Below are 20285 nucleotides of genomic sequence, written 5' to 3' on the forward strand. Positions count from 1 at the left end.
ACTCGGTTAGAGTTAAGACACAATAGAGGTGCCATTACACTACTGGGTGTATTCTATAGGCCACCAACTCGTGGGAAGGATATAGAGGAACAAATTTGCAGGGAAATTACAGAGAGGTGCAACAGCCATTGAATAGTGGTAATAGGGGATTTCACCTATCCTAATATAGACTGGGATAGTAATAGTGTAAAGAACAAAATGGGGGAGGAATTTTTGAAGTGTGTTCAGGAGAACTTTCTCGACCAGTACGTTTCCGGCCCAACAAGGAAGGAGGCATTGCTGGATCTGCTTCTGGGGAATGAGGTGCGTCAAGTGGAGCAAGTGTTAGTGGGGGAGCATTTAGGGAATAGCGATCATAGTATCATAAAGTTTAGATTGGCTATGGAAAAGGACAGGGAGCACTCTAGAGTAAAAATACTCAATTGGAGGAGGGCCAATTTCATTGGATTGAGAACGGATCTGGCTCGGGTAAACTGGAATCAAAGGTTAGCAGGCAAAACTGTAATCGAACAATTGGCAGCCTTTAAAGAAGAGACGGTTCAGGAACAGTCCAGGTACATTCCCATGAGGGGGAAAGGTAGGGCAAATAAAGCCAGAGCTCTCTGGATGATGAAAGAGATAGAGAGTAAGATGAAGCAGAAAAAAGGGGCGTGACAGATTTTTTTTATTCTTCATGGAATTTGGGCGTTGCTGGCAAGGCCAGCATTTATTGCCTATCCCTAATTGCCCTGGAGAAGGTGGTGGTGAGCTGCCTTCTTGAACCGCTGCAGTCCGTGAGGTGAAGGTTCTCCCACAGTCCTGTTAGGTAGGGAATTCCAGGATTTTGACCCAGCGACGATGAAGGAATGGCAATATATTTCCAAGTCGGGATGGTGTGTGACTTGGAGGGGAACGTGCAGGTGGTGTTGTTCCTATGTGCCTGCTGCCCTTGTCCTTCTAGGTGGTAGAGGTCGCGGTTTGGGAGGTGCTGTCGAAGAAGCCTTGGCGAGTTGCTACAGTGCATCCTGTGGCTGGTAAACATTGCAGCCACGGTGCGCCGGTGGTGAAGGGAGTGAATATTTAGAGTGGTGGATGGGGTGACAATCAAGCGGGCTGCTTTGTCTTGGATGGTGTCGAGCTTCTTGAATGTTGTTGGAGCTACACTCATCCAGGCAAGTGGAGAGTATTCCATCACACTCCTGACTTGTGCTTTGTAGATGGTGGAAAGGCTCTGGGGAGTCAGGAGGTGAGTCACTCGCCGCAGAATACCCAGCCTCTGACCTGCTCTTGTAGCCACAGTATTTATGTGGCTGGTCCAGTTAAGTTTCTGGTCAGTTGTGACCCCCAGGTTGTTGATGGTGGGGGATTCGGCGATGGTAATGTCTGGTTGATAATATAAATGAGAATCAGGTTGAATATAGAAAGTTCAGAGGGAAAGTAAAAAAGGAAGTAAGAGGGGCAAAAGAACATAAGAAATAGGAGCAGGAGTAGGCCAATAGGCCCCTCGAGCCTGCTCCGCCATTCAATAAGATCATGGCTGATCTGATCCTAACCTCAAATCTAAATTCATGTCCAATTTCCTGCCCGCTCCCCGTAACCCCTAATTCCCTTTACTTCTAGGAAACTGTCTATTTCTAGGAGAGAGTATGAGAATAGACTGGCGGGAATCCAAAAGTGTTCTATAGGCATATAAACAGTAAACGAGTAGTAAGAGGAGGGGTGGGACTGATTAGGGACCAAAAAAAGAGATCTATGGTTGGAGGCAGAGGTACTAAATGAGTACTTTGCATCTGTCTTTACCAAGAAAGGAAATGCTGCCGAAGTCACAATAACAGAAGAGGTAGTTGAGATACTGGATGGACTAAAAATTGAAACAGAGGAAGAACGAGAAAGGCTAGCTGTACATAGAGTAGATAAATCACCCAGTCTGGATGGGATGCATCCTAGGTTACTGAGGAATGGATGGAAATTGCGGAGGTACTGGCCATAATCTTCCAATCATTCGTAGATGTGGGGGTGGTGCCAGAGGACTGGAGAATTGCAAATGTTACACCCTTGTTCAAAAAAGGGTGTAAGGATAAACCCAGCAACTACAGGCCAGTCAGTTTAACCTCAGTGGTGGGGAAACTTTTAGAAACGATAATCTGGGACAAAATTAACAGTCACTTGGACAAGTGGGGATTAATTAGGGAAAGTCAGCACAGATTTGTTAAAGGCAAATCATGTTTAACTAACTTGATTGAGTTTTTTGATGAGGTAACAGAAAGGGTCGTTAAGGGCAATGCAGTTGATGTGGTGTATATGGACTTCCAAAAGGCGTTTGATAAAGTGCCACATAATAGACTTGTCATCAAAGTTGAAGCCCATGGAATAAAAGGGGCAGTGGCAGCATGGATACAAAATTGGCTAGGTGACAGGAAACAGAGAGTCATGATGAACAGTTGTTTTTCAGACTGGAGGGAGGTATACAGTGGTGTTCCCCAGAGGTCAGTACTAGGACCACTGCTTTTTTTGATATATATTAATGACTTGGACTTGGGTGTACAGGGCACAATTTCAAAATTTGCAGATGGCACAAAACTTGAAAGTGTAGTGAACAGTGAGGAGGATAGTGATAGACTTAAAGAGGACAGAGACAGGTTGGTAGAATGGGCGGACACGAGGCAGATGAAATTTAAACGCAGAAAAGTGCAAAGTGATACATTTTGGTAGAAAGAATGAAGAGAGGCAATATAAACTAAAGGGCACAATTCTAAAAGGGGTTCAGGAACAGAGAGATCTGGGGTATATGTGCACAAATCGTTGAAGGTGGCAGGGCAGGTTGAGAAAGCGGTTAAAAAAGCATACTGGATCCTGGGCTTTATAAATAGAGGTATAGAGTACAAAAGCAAGGAAGTCATGATGAACCTTTATAAAACACTGGTTTGGCCACAATTGGAGTATTATGTTCAGTTCTGGACACCACACATTAGGAAGGATATAAAGGCCTTAGACAGGGTGCAGAAGAGGTTTCCTGGAATGTTTCCAGGGATGGAGGACTTCAGTTATGTGGATAGGCTGGAGAAGCTGGGGTTGTTCTCCTTGGAACAGAGATGGTTGCTAGGAGATTTGATAGAGGTATTCAAAATCATGAAGGGTCTAGACAGAGTAGATAGAGAGAAACTGTTCCCTTTGGCGGAAGGGTCAAGAACCAGAGGACAGAGTTAAGGTGATTAGCAAAAGAACCAAAGGCGACATGAGGAAAAACGTCTTTACACAGCTAGTGATTTTGATCTGGAATGCACTGAGGGGGTGGTGAAGGCAGATTCAATCGTGGCTTTTAAAAGGGAATTGGACAAGTATTTGAAGAGAAAAAAATTGCAGGGCTACGGGGAAAGGGCGGGGGACTTGGACTAGCTGGATTGTTCTTGCAGAGAGCCAGCATGGACTCGACAGGCCGAGTGGCCACCTTCTGTGCTATAATCATTCCATGATTCTATGACAGATACAAAATATTTGTTTAACGGGATATAGAGGGGTACATTTTTGAACAGTTGCTGTTCCCGCACGAATGTTTAACATGCTTGTGCTAAATCCTTCAGTGAGTTTTTTAACAAAGGTATTTAAAATAAACAAGTTAATGTCGGTATTAAAAAGCTCAGAAAGTTTTAGAGGGGCAAGTACATTAAGCATTTGTATGGGAATAGCAGCAATCAAAGCACACAGGTGGAACAAAACAAACATGAATTATTATTGAAGTAAAAATGATTTCCAGATGTTATTCTGATAAAGGTCAAGCTCTACAAGGATAACACACACTAACTGAAAAAATATTAGTACCTGAAGAGGAACTGTAGGTAGCAATTAAGTATATTGGTTTCCAGATACAGAAATATCATATAATGCTCCTTCTATAAGCTTAACATGTTTAGGCACTGGCAAGGATAATTGGAATCAGCAGAACAAAATGGGATTTTATTGCCATTTCTTCTGCTGATTTTTCATCTTCCTTGCTATGCAAAGAAAGATTCCAACAGGTAATTTCTAACGGCTCACTGAGCTAAAGGCACAAACTATTGCATACATTAATTAGCAATAACTTGCCTTCCTCATCAGGGTAGTGCGATCTTTAGTGTCAGTGCCATATATTTGTTAGTGCCACAACAGTGCTGAATGTACAGAAGAGTCTGCTGATTTCACACAACTTGACAGTTAGCATTGGCAGCAAGACACATTTGAAAAGGAGGCCTTCAACCACTGTTGATGTGCAACATTCAGATTAAAGTTTCCCTGAAAAAGTGATGTGGACTATTGTGCTGTCTTTTAATTTCTAACGACCAAAGAGCTGATGACGTTATGCTACATAGTTATGAACGTATAACTGGACAATTTCTACTCGCGCAGAGAAACATAAGGAGATTTTTAAAATTACGAAATGCTTCAATAGAGTAAAAAGGAAAATACTATTTTCTTTAGGTTCAGAATCAGTGCCAAAGGGTCACTGAGAGTCAGGAGAGAGGTTAGGAGAAATATTGTTACACAGAGGGCTGTTGGAGCATGGAATGCTTTGCCACAGAACGTGGTTGAGGCAGAGACCATTGTATCTTTAATGGCAAATTGGATAAATATTTGAGGCAGAGGAAGGGGACCGAGCAGGGTAGTGGGCTTAGATTTGGCCTCTTTCTGTGCTGTAAAATCCTACATTTCTATGTTAATTAACATCGCAATTGAAAGGTACGTTATGATTTGTTTCTCCCTCTCAGATTTTCTCCTCTTCTGAAGGTGTTGACTCCTTGCTGGGGTATGGTTCCATAGGCTCCACTCTGCGCATTGTCTAAGTGGCTATTATCCGTGTGTGAACCTTAATGTGGAGAGTTGGAAGACTATTCAACTACAGGGACATCACAGTCACTGTTGTTACATAACCAAATGTGGCAGCCATTTTGTACGCCACAAGATTCCAGAAACAGAAAATGAGATGAATGACTGGGTAACCTGTATTTTTAATATTGTTTGAGAGACGACTGTTAGCCAAGACATCAGAAGTCCCTGCTCTTCTTCAAATAGTGCCATGGGATCTTTTATGTTCACCTCAACAGGCAGACACAGTTTAACACCACATCAGAAGACAACAACCCCAACAGTGCAATGCTCCCTCAGTACTGCTGGAGTGTCAGTCTAGATTGTGTGCTCTAACCTTGGAGTGAGGTTTGAATTGATAACTTTTTGATTCGGGGACAAGAACTGTTTTTTAAAAAAGCAGTCAAGGAAACATACATTCCTGTTTATTAATAGCGTCCATTTAATCAGTGTGTTTCGTACACTGCTTAAGAATACTTTATTTACGTTTTGTCAACATTGTGCAGAATCTGTTTTAATGCTACAGCTCATGATTATTCTTTTTCCACTACATCCGCACAGCATCCTGATTTTCTCCAACATTTCCACACTTTAAAGCCAGTAGGATTTAATGTGATATCGCTGTATAAATTATTTAGAAACTGAGAACATTCTTTCCTACACTTGACATTTGGTAGCTTTATCTAGCCAACAGTGACTGCACTCTATAAAATATTGTGCACTCTGAACAGTGTAAGACATTATTTTAGTATTGTTGCTGCAACACAATGTATGCAATTAAGCAACGGCAATTTAAAAAATAAATAAACTCAACTTGCAGTTAATCCCTTCACCCTTTTTTCATTTGTTCAGTAGCTTGCTTTTTTACTCCTCTCCTCCAATTTTCCCGACTTACCCCTCCTATCTTGAAAATGGCAACTCATCATAGGGTACATTTCCACATGTAACAGCCGCGCTCTTAGATTTTGCCAAAATGTGCATTCCTAATGTGTAAGGCTGGGTAGTGAGTATCATTATTAGTAGGTTATTCAACAACAGGGGCTATCACAGCCAATCCAAACCTGTTCTAAACAGATAACAACACATGCACACTTCCAATGGGGGCTGGTGGATAGTGATCAGGAAGGAGAACCATGCCCAATTTTCCCTTTCCCTAGCTTGGGAGTATTGAGGCCAGTTATGGCAGCCTGAATACCAGCCTGATTGAGACTGGCTAACTCAGCGCAGACCAGAAGTTAAGCTGGGAAGCTTTCTACTCTCTTGCTCAATACCATATCACATGTGCAATTACCTAAGCCATTTCTAAGCTATTTTATAACTTTCGATAACTTTACCCCTCTGGCAATTTTACCTTAGCAGTACAGCTGTCTTGATTATCATCTTTTTTACATTTCTCCTCCAATCAGTGCTCATGAAATCATAATCCAACAATAAGTTATTTTTGCAGTGGGGGGGGGGGGGGGGGGGAAGTGGTTGGATAGAGGGAAACGGAACATATACAGTATACTGAAAGAAACTACTTTCATATTTTGAAAACCATGTAGGACATTCAGTCCTCAAAACACAAATAGTTTTATGCATAAGTAGTCCTGTGTTTACTGATTGATCATGGCTACATACAAGATATTTAGTAAGTTGCAGCCAACTTGCATTTCAGCCAGGCTACATCAAATGCCTAAGAAAGGCAAATAATTTGAATCAGTAATGCTGCTTATTCTTAAAGTAGTCAGACATTGGAGGATTAGTCAATCATTAACACTTGATTATTTAAACAACTAAAGCAGCAATGACCAGCATTAACCATCTTATTGCTGAAACTAAGCTCCCCAGCAAGCGCCAGAAACCAAAAACTTACATTTCTATAGCACAGTGCAAAGAATGGATATTGAGCAGAGGGGTGAAAGAGAGGGAGTCCCAGAGGACAGGACATAGTAGCTGAAGAGACAAATGCCAATGGTGGGGTGCGAAGGAGTAATTTGGTATCGATGGAGCGGATGATGTGCGTAGGCATGTACAGCTGGGGAAATTGCTAAGATAGGGTGTGTGAGAGGCCGTGGAGGGGTTTAAAGTGAAGCTGAAGATTTTAAAGTCAATTCTCAGACACGTGGAACCAATGGAAGTTGATGATAATAAGGGCAGTGCATGAGTGAGGATACGAGTTGTGGTGTTTTAGATGAGTTGGTGTTTGTGGAGGGTTGAAGTGAGGAGGTCAGGAAAGAGGATGTGGGATCAATCAGGTTCTTAAAATAAATAATGGTGCCATTATACTGTAGCTAGCAGTTTGACATTAGTGCTAGCCAGCAACTATACTGCTGGGCCCACACTGCTCTATGTGAACAAAGCAGAACTCTGAATATAAACTTAAATGCACATATAAAGCTCATCTCACTAAAGTTGGAATTCCAGTGAAATTTTTAATATTAGTTAAAAAACCGATGTCCTATGGTCTTTTTACCAATATTAAACTGGGATCCATATATAATCATTAACAATAATGTTTAAAACGATGGCTTTGTACTTGTTGTAGTTATACTGCAACTTGTAAGAAGCCCAAGCACAGTGAGACTATCTCCCCGAGGTGCTCTCACACTGGTTGTGAAAATACACATTGCACTCAACCTATAACTAGAATTATACTTTGTTTTTTGCATCAGCTCAAACACGGTCACATCAATGCAGAAATTGCAGTCTAACTAACCTACAAAAGATCTGTACAGTTACTTATACTTGTACGGTCAGCAATATAATGACTGAATTAGATTAGCAGATATTGCAGTCTGACAGTCTTAAGAAAAGATGTCTCCTCATTGCCGATAACAACTAGATAATAACCTCCACAGGATTAAAACAGTAAGACACATGCTTATCTTTTACCCTTACTTGTTGCTCATGCTGCAGAGCTTGGTCAGCTTCTTATAATCTCTGGCAAGATGGGCTTGCCTTGAAGACTTTTCGCTGGAGTTCCAACTTCCTCCTTCATCTGTAGCTATTACAAAACACCATCAAGCCAAGATGTCATTAAGCCCTGTTCTCAGCTGGTAGGAAAAAAAGATGCCAAAGATTGGCATATTGCCACTTTAGATAAACACTAAGGGTTCAGCTAAAACTGGCAGTAAAGAGCTCTGTACTTCATAAATAATGATGCAGTCTTTGCTGTTTGCAATTCAATTTGATTGTACGATATCTGAAACAGTTGGAAGAAAAAACTGAAGTGGTATTCCATAGCTTAACCATCACATAAAACAGTATGTACTTCTGGGCAGCATTAAACAAGTGCTAAACTTAATGATTGAACAGAGGAAGTAGTTGCGGAAATGCAGTCTCGTTTATTTTCTTTAAGCTGCAAGAGTATTGGGCTATAAGCAATTAAAGGAATTTAGTAAATGTACAATGCAAAGAACTTTAAACCCTACAGCCTGGATTGCAACTCCCGATGGGAGTCGTGCGGGCGGGGGCTGAGGCGGACGGAAAGCCAACCGGCCCTCCACAACTTGAAGCCAGGGAGATTTTAACTTCCGGCCTCATCTGCATTGGTCCCATCAGTCTCCCACCCGAACCCGGAGTGAAGTGCTAGCTGGCCAGTGGGCAGACAAAATTTCGGGCGGCAAAAGCCGCCAATGAGGACCTGAAGGAATGGTCCCCAGCAGTTAGCTAAGTGCTAAGGAGAGGGGTTGGGAGGGCATCGTGGTCAGGGGAGAGGAAGGGAATCCCAGGGCAGGGGAGGCCCAAGATTTCCCTGCGTGGTCCAGAGGAGGTCTCCTGCTCCTCCAGGCCCTCAAGGAAATAGAAAAATATTGAAAATAACTGGGCTGCTTCTGGCTTAGTTGGGCCACAATGACATCATCAGAGCCCATCTCCATACTTAAAGAAGGACCTCGCTGCCTTCTGGCAGGTGTCCCGCTTGCCTGCTCAAAAACAGGTTAGAATTGCAAGGCAGAGGTGATCGGAGGGAGTAAGTCGCTGTGGCTATTTTAATTGTTTTTTATGGTTATTTTACGGCTTCAATGGGTCCTACATTTCAGCAAAGGACTATTTGAAAAAGAAACACAAATTTATATATCTCTTAAAATTGACAAACCCACAAAAAAATTAATTTACTGCTTTTAGCATATGCACGCCATTTTTGGCAAAAGGAAAAGGTCACGTTGATACACGAAGTCATAAACATATGCATTCAATATCTATAATGTGTGTGCTGGATATGATTGCAGTTGTAAAAAAAAAAATCAGCTCCCTTGGGATGGCCTATCAACTACAGCAGAATTTGGTACCCATGGACATAGCTATGGTGGAACTCTTTTAGAAATACATGATGTCAGATCCTGTCAAAGGATTTGGAGATGTCCAAGAGAATAACAAATGATTCATCATAGTGTCAAAGAGCAGACACAACATAGGTTGCAAGAGATCTACGCTGATCCACGATTAAACTAGAATAGGCCAGAAATTTGAAGGTGATAGATAACTTGCGTTAAAAGCAAATTTAATTTGGAAAGTAACAATGTAAAGGTAATAAGGGTATAGTTGGATGGCTAACAAGTTCCTTTCTCATAGGGATAAGGTGAACACTAACAAATTTCCAAATAGGAAAGTGAAACAAGGAGAGGGATTTGGAAGATAGCATAGGATAGGGGTACGTTTGGAAGATGATGTGATGGAAGCCAACAGGACCGGAGGTCCTACTGGAGCACAGATAGTGAGACATCAGACAGACCTGGTGGAGATAAAACTTGCTGTGTCAAAGATGCTGTGGACAAAGAGGTTATCTGATTTGGACTGTAAGCATTGAGTATGGAAGGTGGGCCTCAACTAAAACTACAAGTTAGAAGATTTTCCTCAGAATAGTGAATATGTGAAACATTAACTTCTTCAAAAAGGAACTGGACAGGACCAAAGGTTATAGCAAGCCTATCAACTCTCCTGCATTCAGTAAGAGCTTCGGACGCGAGAGCAAAGTCTTCTGGTCTTAGTTTCTTTTGACTGAGCGCGCAGAAAGCAAGAGAATGCTATGGAAGTAGGGTCATCCTAGCAGCCACATAAGTAGTGAAAGGCCACTATTATAACCATAAGCCCTACAGTTTTAATAGAACTCTTTTACTTGCATTATGGAGCATGGGGAACTCATGCCACCAGTGTTCTCTTGCTGTCAATGAGAGAAGCAGAGAAACTACAAAACACAAAGCAAAGTTGCCTGCATAAGGAGAGGGGAGGAAGTAACGGGGGGAGTCGGGAGAGAGGGGGAAAGAGGAGGGGGTAGGGGGAAAAGAGGAATTTATAATGCCCAAAATAGGGGTTTAAAAGAATTACTTTCTTAAAATTGAAAAATAGCATATTTCACAATAACATTTATCTATTGGATTGTCTTCAGTGTCTTCATTAAGGTTTTCCTTGAAGACCTCAGTCTCTCTTAAAAGCTTGGGCTTGTACTTGAATTTGGATTTTGCAGTCTGATCATGTGTAATGTATCTAATTTCTCAGGATGCTTCAATACTGTTCAGTCAGCTCTATTGGAGATAGTTTAAGCTCCTAGCACTTTTTACCCAGTAGCTTTTCTTCAATTTTTTTGAAAAGCAAGGAGAGAAATTGCAAAAGCTTTACTGAAGTAAAGTGTATATGGAGTGTTTCTTTCCAAAAAAAACAGCCTGTGCGAGAGACAGAAAAAGTCAGTTCTCATGACACATCTGGTGTAGCCTGTCTTTTGTATTTTATAAACTTTAAAAGTGTATTACATTTAGGGATGTGGAGGGAGGTGGATGGATAGAGAAGAGAGGGAGACATTATCTGCAACCATCCCCTGTTCACTGCATCTCCTGGCCCAGCCCACAGTGCATGGCTCCCTCCCTATACCTGTTGGCTCTGCTGTCTCAGGCCTTGCTCTGCTTGATGTATGTTTAACAAAAGCCTTGACAGATGCTTGCAGTCTGTTTGAGGTTTTCTTTTTTTTTTAATAAGAAGTGCAACAGATTTTAGTTTAAAAAAATATACTTTGAGGCCATACTTTGATATAGTCTTCTGAGCTTGTTTCCACTCCCCACTGCCTATTTCGCCCTTCCACCTCCTCTCCTTCCTGGCTTCCACTCCTCGTCCTCTCCACCACCTCTTCCTCCCCTTCTCCATCAACTGAGCAGTATAGTCACTTCCTCTGAGCTCCAAACTGACTCCAATATCATCCGGCAGCCTTCAATTCTCTCCCACTCCCCCCACCTCCAACTCTCTTCTTTTCCCCTTCAGCCCCTTGCAATCTTTAACTGTTTTACCTTATTCTACCCTTCCCCCCCCCCCCCCCCCAGGCCTCTAACCTCACTCTATCTTTCCTCTCTGTTCCACCGTATCTTCTCTCTCTCTATACTTTTTCCCTCCACGCTATTCTAGCTTAATCCTATAGCTTCTTCTACCCTCTGGTATAACAGTCCTTACATAGCCCTGGTCCATTTACTCTCTTACCCCACTTGACTGGTGTAGTCCACTGTCTTGACTCCCTTGTGCAATGCCATGGGAGATGAACTAGTGAATTAAAACTTCTGCTTATTCTGTGCTCTGCATGTTTACATTTATTTCCTTTGTCACACTTCTATAATTGACAATATGTATGTCAATATTTTACAATGGGAAAACCCTATCTAAATATTTGAACATTTCACTATCATGGCTTGTTAATCAAACGAGTCCATCACTCAAAATTCTTGGAAAAAATTTTCATCTGCCATTTGTTTCTCAGTAACTGAAAGTCTAGTGACCAAAATAAGGTTACAAACAAAATAAAAATACATATTTCACAATATGATTAAGCTTATTTGTTGAATTGTGCCATTTAATACCTTTGTTAAAGTTTCTACTTGAAGGCCTTTGCCTCTCCCAAAATCCTGGGCTTAAACTTGATATATTGGCTGAAAACAGTTAATCTATGCAAAGTTTGAGGTTACCAGGAGAGAATCAGAGAAACAGAGAAACTAACCATAAATGGTTAACAAATTTTCAATTAACCACGATTAACTTTTGCGTCAAAAGTATTAAATGTTCACTTCAAGCCGTTATTGGAAATCTATGTGGAACGATCATAAAAGGTGATGAAATATAAAACCACACATTTTGAATTACCAGATGCTCGATTTAAACAATAAAAATATCACTACTGAATAACACTTGAATATTTTATTAAACTAAATATTAAAATACATTTATGTAACCAAAATGTATTTCTTCCAGAATATAAATTCAGAATGTCCGGCACAAAATAAGGGCAAAATAAGAGACTTACCTGATTCCTCCTTCATTGCAGTGAGATTGATCAAAGCTGCTTCATAGTACATTTTTTCAGCCTGAACAAACTGCAGAGCTCGGTTATCTGTTTATTTAAGGGTGAAGTTCTTTAACCCTGATGTTACTCGTCACAAGCATATAAAAATAAACTCATGCCAGCAAATTCTACTTAACAACTGATAGGTTACTGTTTTTAATGACACTTTTCTGTGCATATGTGCTTTTCATGGATTAAATACATGCATGGTTTTGATCTCTTAAATTTATTAATTTTGCAAAACTACATGTGCTTCCAAGAAAACACTTTGTTCTGGGTCACAGTTTGGCAGGTCATGCCACTTTCATTTCTACAATTACCTTTAGCTTCAGGAAAGGGGGGGGGGAAAGGGAGGGAAAAGGGGAAAAAGAGAGAACATGCATAAGCAAGCATGATAATAAGAGTGCAAGCATGAGCAAAAAGAGAGAAAATTATCTTTCTGTAGCACCCTACCACATTCTCACGACATCTCAAAGTGCTTCACGTACAATGAATTAATTTTGAAGTGCAGTAATTGTTATGTAGGTAAGTGCGCACCCAACTTGCAGACTGTAAGGTTCCACAAAAGTAATTAATTAAATGACCAGTTAATCTGTTTTGGTGGTGCTGAAGAGAGGAATGTTTGTCAGGACATGGGGAGAACTCCCCTGTTCTTTTTCAAATAGTGCCATGGGATCTTTTATGTACACCTGAACAGCCTTGAGTTAACATTTCCTTCAAAAGATGGCACCTCTGACAATATAGCACTACAGTGAAGTGTCAGCCTAGATTATGCACTCAGGTCCCAAGCACAGGAAAGAGATAGGAAAGTATGACCTGTTTGTTATCTACTACTCAAAATTGTATCCCATATGCTAAATGCTTTTAGCTACCTTTTTCATGATTCAAATTAATTAATATACAGACTCTGTAAACCACAGTGTAATTTAAAAACGAGTTAAACTGGGAAAAAAAATCTTACATCAGGGAAGGATGAATAGATGGATGATGCAACCTGGCAAAAACAGAAAATTAAAGACATGAAAAGAGCATTTTGAAATGTGCTACTTATTCCACCCACTGATTATGGACAGGTGCCTGCACTACATGCCACATGAGTTTCTGAAAAAAATCAGATTTGTTATTTGACAAATATTGCCAACACCCCCAGTTTATTTACTGCTCTAACCGGCAACACCACAGATGGTGTTTGGCTGTAGATAGCATTTAGCATCATCATAAAGAATACAGTCATCTTCTTCGAGATACATTTCTGCTATCTGAAAAAAAAGAAAAAAGTGTTTTTTGATTTTTACTATAAAATAACAGAGTAATGAACTGACAACCGACAATTGTCCAAAATTGTCTCTTTTCTCAGAGCAAATTCTAGTAAGTCTAAAGCCAAAAACTAATTTTGGGAAATTTTCTGTTGGATCAGAGCTAAGTCCAACATTTACATGTACTTATTTCCAATACCGTTGATAGGATTAAAAGGGAAATAATGGAACACTGGGTTCTTCAGCTACTGTTCCATCCTGAAGCAGAGCCCATTTATCTACTCTGCTGACCCCTGGCAATAGGCTTAGCTCTTTCAGCATAGCAAGAAGTTTTAGATTAGCATCTAGTGCAAATATTACATTCACTGATACAAACAGAGCTTATGTTCCTTCACCAGGTAGGAAATTTAAGTTTTACTAATACACGTAGTAACTAAATGGTTACAATGGATGCTAGAGATAGCCAGTGGCAGAAAGTACTACTGCAAAATGTTTTCTCCGCTTTGCTATTTTAAATACAATAATGAACTCCTGTATTAGATCTATGTATTGAACAGTGGTATGATGAATACATTTATTATTCATTATTAGTAAGCTCTGAAAGATGTTCTAATGTATTGATCACTGTAACTGTAATGGAGATGGATAATAGCTGAAATATTTCATTATGACACTGTTATTAGGTCAATATAATTGGAGAACCAAAGGCAAATTCAATAATGGTCCAAATGAAAGCACAAAATGACGTTCTTCACCTGCAATTTTCCTCTTCTCCCCTCTTGGTTAATGTCTACCTGTGAGGGTTTCACTTCTATAGTTTGGTCTCATTGATCTTGAATGCTGTTTTGTCATACAAGTCCATTCTATTCACATCATCCATTCGTTATATCGTGTTTAACCTCTTAAAATTAATTCAGGCCTTTAGCATCATTCTTGGAAGTCTAATCTGAGACACACATGCCCCTACCAATGCAATTTCTATAGATGCATTATGGTCAATGTACTATCTTTTTTGCCTTATCACTTAACGGATGAGATGCATAATAACTGCTTCTACTAACTCTGCCTTTTGATCATTCGCAGTTATGTTTCTTTGCAGGATTTAGCAACAGCTCACATGTAGACAAGAAAAGCAACAAAGACAAGGTTATGAAAAATGTTTACTTTCACCTTTCAAACTCTATTTCTTGCTCAAATGACTGTCCAGTATTATTTTGATTGAAAGAAAATGAAATATGACTCAATTACATTATTAATCAAAAGGCAACTAATTTTTAACAAAGCTATTTAATGATTGCAAAATATTCAAAGTGAGTTACTGCCTTCAGGAGAGAAGGAGCAAAGGAGAAAAAAAGCTTCACTTACGGAGTTCCCCCACTTATAGCCGATGGGGAACATTTCATCTTGAATCTATTGTATATGCTATACAAAGTAATTTAGCCCAATTTTAGATGAATGTAATGTTCTACGGATACACTATAAACTAGCAATTGTTTAAACAGCAGAGTGAATATCAATTTATCTCTTTTGCCTTTGATTAATGTCCTGATTGCTCATGTTTCCCAACTGTGCTATGCTGATTGGTGTAATTTGTACATCTGAGCTGCGAGTACAGCTCCAAAGCCTTGAATCCTTTGAATTGACATGGCTAATCACTCTTAAATGCTCAAGAATAATGAGATGTAATAATCATCCTTCATGAACTGTTTCAATTACTATACAGAATTTAAAGTCATCCTTAACTTAGATTAGACAGTATGACCACAAAAGGATTTGTCAATTAAAATTAATCGTATTCCTGATGTACCAACTAGCACACTTAACACTGTTAATAAAGAACTTTGTTATGAGGCATAATAGATTGTAAAGCCGAAATACACACACTTACCATTTTTGTAGAAAATATAAATTATGATTCGACAAATGTTTCAGGAAGTTAATAAACGTTGCTTACATTTTGTAAAAAATGATTATATATATATATATATATATATATATATATATAATCATTTTTTACAAAATGTAAGCAACGTTTATTATATATATAAAAAAAAACTTATAGGGCTAGATTTTCCATTCATCGACTGAATGGGCAAAAAAAAAATCTACCTTTATATGTGAATGTGCAATCTAAGTGCCAACCTTATAATGAACTCCAATCCTATGGTCTACTGATTATTGTACAGTTATTCTCAACTTCAAATATTAATATATGGTAAAGTCTAACAATAGCAGGGCACCATCATAAATTACTTTTTGAACTACTTGCACTTCTCTTATAGATACTAGTACATCTTCTCTAGCATTATTCATAGTCTGGACTAGAATAATGCTAGAGTGGAGTACTGGAGTGGGGAATAGAGCAGGTTGCAAGAGGGAGAACGGACAATGGATTTGGGAAGCAAAACAGATGTGTGGACTAGTGAGCAGAACAGTCGGGTGAGTTGGCAGCTGGAGAGAGGACGGAGTGAGATGCTAGGCGCAAGTTAAAGTCGAGGTGGAACACAGGAGACTTGATGTCAATTGAGATCTGGGAACTACAAATTCCAGGATGTGGGTCAGTAGAAGGCTTTGGGTCGGCCAGGGATGGGGTGTGGGGGGAGGTAGAAGTGTTCCTAGGGATCAGATAGAACCAGCAGTGTAGGCTGAAGCAATTTTGATCAATTTTGTGTACAATATGAGTGGTGAACATCTAACCAATTAGCACCCACAAAAATGAACCTACGGATACAAAATATTATAGATAATCCCCACTTCTCTTTATACTTCATTTTATTTGAGTGTTTTATAATACCTATGCCAATAACCATTTAGAGATAAATTCCAAAATAGAATAACTTCTTTCTGCAGTTTCTGTTTCGATAGCTTCCTTCATTAAGGAATTGTAAACAATTTTACAACACCAAGTTATAGTCCAGCAATTTTATTTTAAATTCACAAGCTTTCGGAGACTTCCTCCTTCCTCAGGCAAATGTTTTCATTCAGGAAGGAGGAAGTCTCCGAAAGCTTGTGAATTTAAAATAAAATTGCTGGACTATAACTTGGTGTTGTAAAATTGTTTACAATTGTCAACCCCAGTCCATCACCGGCATCTCCACATCTTCATTAAGGAAAGTGGACCAATCTCTACCAGTCACATTCCATAGGCAGCTAATGGAAGCAGACTACGCAATTTGCCCACCTTCCACACATTTGAAGAATTCTTTGTTCTAGTCATCATCACCTTCTCAAGGGCAATTAGGGATGGGCAATAAATACTGCCCACATCCCATGAATGAATAAAAAAGTCCTATTCAGGTCCCCTCCGTGACCTTCTTCTGGTACATGGATGACTGTGTCGGTGCCGCTTCCTGCTCTCGCTTTGAACTAGAAAATTTCATCAACTTTTCTTCGAACTTCCACCCCTCCCTTACCTTCACATGGTCCATCTCCGACTCTTCCCTTTCTCGACGTCTCTTTCTCCATTTCTGGGGATAGGCTATCCACTATTGTCCACTACAAAGCCCACCGACTCCCACAGTACCTCAAGTATCTCAATGAGGTACATTGCCACTTTAAGTATCGGCCCACTGGCTTTAAGTGACACGCCCCACTCTGAAACTTAGCATTTTCACTGCCCACCTGCCCCCAATCCACCCGTTCTTGGGGGTTAAAATTTACCCCTATGAGTCTACAGCTCAATTTCCTTTTATGAATTTGTTTCAGCAGCAATAAGTAGTTTCAGTGATTATTCTGAAGCTAGGACTGTTTTGATTGTTATACACTTCCTCCCACCCTACTTCCTGTAAGGACTCCATTCCATTCTCCCAGTTTCTCCATCTTCGTCATATCTGTTCCAACGATGCCACTTTACACATCAGTGCTTCCGAAATGTCTTATCTTTTCCTCAGCTGAGGATTCCCCTGCATCATGGTTGACCGGGCCCTCGACTGTGTCCTTCCTATTTCCCGCACTTCTGCCCTAACCTCTTCCCCTCCCTCCCAGAACCCCCTGTCCTCACTTTCCACCCCATTGGTCTCCATATTCAATGAATCATCCTCTGCCATCTCCAGCACGATGCCACCACCTAACACATAGTCCCCTCCCCTTTCAGCATTCCAAAGACATGTTCCCTCCGTGACACCCTGGTCCACTCTTCCATCACCCCCAACACCCGCTCCCCCTCCCCCAGCACCTTCCCATGCAAGCACAGAAGATGCAACACCTGCCTTTTTACCACATCCCTTCCCAACGTCCAGGGTCCCAAACCATTTACACCTCCTCTGGATCCATCTTTTGTTTCCATGTTTATCCCATTATCAGCTCCTTTTGCCTTGCACCATCATCCCTATTGTCATTTGATCACTCCTGCCCTCCATTCTATCATAGAACTTTCCCTTTTGTTCTTTCCCTGCCCCCCTTTTTGCTGGCTCTGTACTTGCTTAAAAGCTGTTCATCGCCAGCATCTTCCAGTTCTGATGAAAGTTCATCTACATGAAATGTTACCTGGAACTATCACTGTTTCCCTGCCTGACCTGCTGAGTGTTTCCAGTATTTTCTGTTTTGATTTCAGATTTCCGGTATCCGCAGTATTTGCTTTTGTCATATCTGAAAAATTGTTAGTTGGGTGGAATGCCTTACTTCTGTCTCCTTGTACCTTAAGTTAAGCCAGTTGTCGACAATAGCATGAGGCTGCACATATTTTATCAGTCTTCATTAGTGTTCATGAAACAAAGTTGTTTTTAGTTTTTTTTTAAATACAATCGTTACAATGAAAGTACACCTAATATTATATGGCAGACATCAGAGGAGCTTATTGGGAATTATTTTATCACTATTAATGTCATTGATACTTAGTGACCCAGACAAATTGTCGTCTTCTTTCAATTCATGTGTCGTGGCGCTATGATTTGTATGCATCAATGAAAAGTAGCCTAGACACTTTTGGCTCACTAACAGGTCCTATTCTAATATGGTGTTGGAAGGAATATCCAACACAAATTAAAGGGGATCTAGATTGTCCCTCCTGGTATATCCAAAGTAGACATTTCTGAAAAAATATAGAAATTTTTAAAAGATTTCTCCCATCAGAGAAGGAGCCTTTTCAATTCCTTTGTTGTATGTTTCCAAATGTAGTTTTTTGGTAACAAAAAGCCATCAGTACACCGCCACAAACGTGGTATTATTTGTGTTGTCAGGCAGAGAAACTTCTTGACGAGTAAATTCTAATGCATTTAACTTAAACAGATTGCTGTGCAGAAAGGTACATGTCTAAATATGGCACTACTAACTACCTCACCTGATGTAGACACTGTGGTAAGGAAACAAAACTGTCCATCTCAGTCAGACCTTGAAGACAGTTTCGAAAAGATTTCAGAGCAGCCTCTGACTTCCCCTGCTGAAGATATTGCATGCCTTTTGCATAAAGTTGCTCTCTTCTGTTATTTAACATTGATTTCTTAGGAAAAGTGTAGTCTCCTGATATTCCGGTTTCCTCTTCTGGAATCAACATTTCTATCCTTTCTGTGTTCAAAAACAAAACAAGAAAAATACAATAAAAACAAGCAAATGCAAGATTATCTAGTTCTCAACTAGAATTGCATAAAAAGCTACTTGTGATCAGCAGTTTCACTCATGAAGCTCAAGATGTATATGTGAAAGCCTAAAATGTTACCTTATCCTGGATGAGTCTATTGAGTTACTACACCAGACGAAACCTGGCTCAACAACAGTGACTCTTTCCCCATCACTGAGGCTGAATCATCTGCCTATACGTTGCCTATTCAAAATACAGTGTTAGCACACATGGCTCCTGTCTCCAAGTCCCATTTCAGTATATCTCTTTATGCCTCTAGCATTTTTCCTTGTTTGATGACCTTACCCTCTCCTGCCTTTCATTCCTCTCTTTCAAGATCTTTATTTGTTATTGCCATCCCAAGCCCCTTGGTGACTTCCTTGCTGACATCTCTATCTTTCCTTGCTTGGCCCTTACATAAGCCACTCCTTATCTTTGGTGTTGTCAAACTACATCGGAATTCCTCATGCCCCATCTCTTCTGCTCTCCTGTCTTCACTCAACCTCACCCTACACACAAACTCCAACCCACACCCATAGCTACCTATGATTGTACCAGCAAAGAAGGCCTCATTATCTCCAAAGTCCCAATCACTGACAAGGCAATCTCTGATCACTTCCTTCTCCCTCACCAACCACAGGACTCTGCTTCCCTCCAATCCCACTACCCTCACACTTGACAAAACAATTCCCCCAGCATCCTCGCCAGCTCTCTAATTCACTATCCTCTGGCCCTCTACCCAGAGCGACATTGCCACCTCCCTCAACCAGTTTAATGGCTCCTTTGTTTCTGCTTCAGATGTCCTCATCCCCACAAAATCCATCATGGTTTCGAACCGCCACTATTCCTCTGGTGTTACTCCCATTTCTACATCCTCAAGTCCAAGGGCCATGAGCTTCAGCACATATAAAACACACAACTGTCCTGGTTGTCTATCAGAATTACTACCTCAAGAACTATTATCTCTCCACTACCAAATCTCACTACTCCAGAATAAATTTGGAAGGTGCAGACAACCCCAAACACCTCTTCTCCATAACAAACAGCTTAATTTGATCTCCTTCACTTGCGTCCCCCCCATAACCTCACCTTGAACCCAAGTGGGAGGAGCTAAAAGATTTCTTCACCACCAAAATTCAAGCTATCTGCTTGACCTCCAATGCCTCCTTCATCCTGGCCTCCAGCGTCTTTCTAATCTAACTCCACAAAAAATTCCAACCTTTCCCCCCATCTTTCCTTCAACATTTGTCAAACTCATCTGCTCCCTCAAGCCCCTCCCAAACACTCAACCAAGTATTCTCAACCCAATACTTGCTGACATCATAAACTGATCTCTTTCCATAGGCATTGCTCTTCCTCC

General features: G+C 40.5%; 1 protein-coding gene across 4 annotated transcripts in view; it reads right to left on the minus strand.

Moving 5' to 3' along the window:
- Positions 1-20285, minus strand: part of c10h14orf180 (chromosome 10 C14orf180 homolog) — a 69799-nt gene that overhangs the window by 35913 nt on the left and 13601 nt on the right. For 3 of the 4 annotated variants that reach the window (XM_067991710.1, XM_067991708.1, XM_067991709.1), the window contains exons 3-6: positions 18650-18873; positions 13344-13374; positions 12077-12163; positions 7699-7804 (exon numbers count right to left, since the gene is read on the minus strand). In XM_067991710.1, coding sequence (XP_067847811.1) covers positions 7699-7804; positions 12077-12163; positions 13344-13374; positions 18650-18873 — 448 coding nt within the window. The remainder of the gene's footprint in view (positions 1-7698; positions 7805-12076; positions 12164-13343; positions 13375-18649; positions 18874-20285) is intronic. The other variant, XM_067991712.1, reaches the window with a different exon arrangement.

This window comes from Heptranchias perlo, chromosome 10 (assembly GCF_035084215.1).
Source record: "Heptranchias perlo isolate sHepPer1 chromosome 10, sHepPer1.hap1, whole genome shotgun sequence".
NCBI lineage: Eukaryota > Metazoa > Chordata > Chondrichthyes > Hexanchiformes > Hexanchidae > Heptranchias > Heptranchias perlo.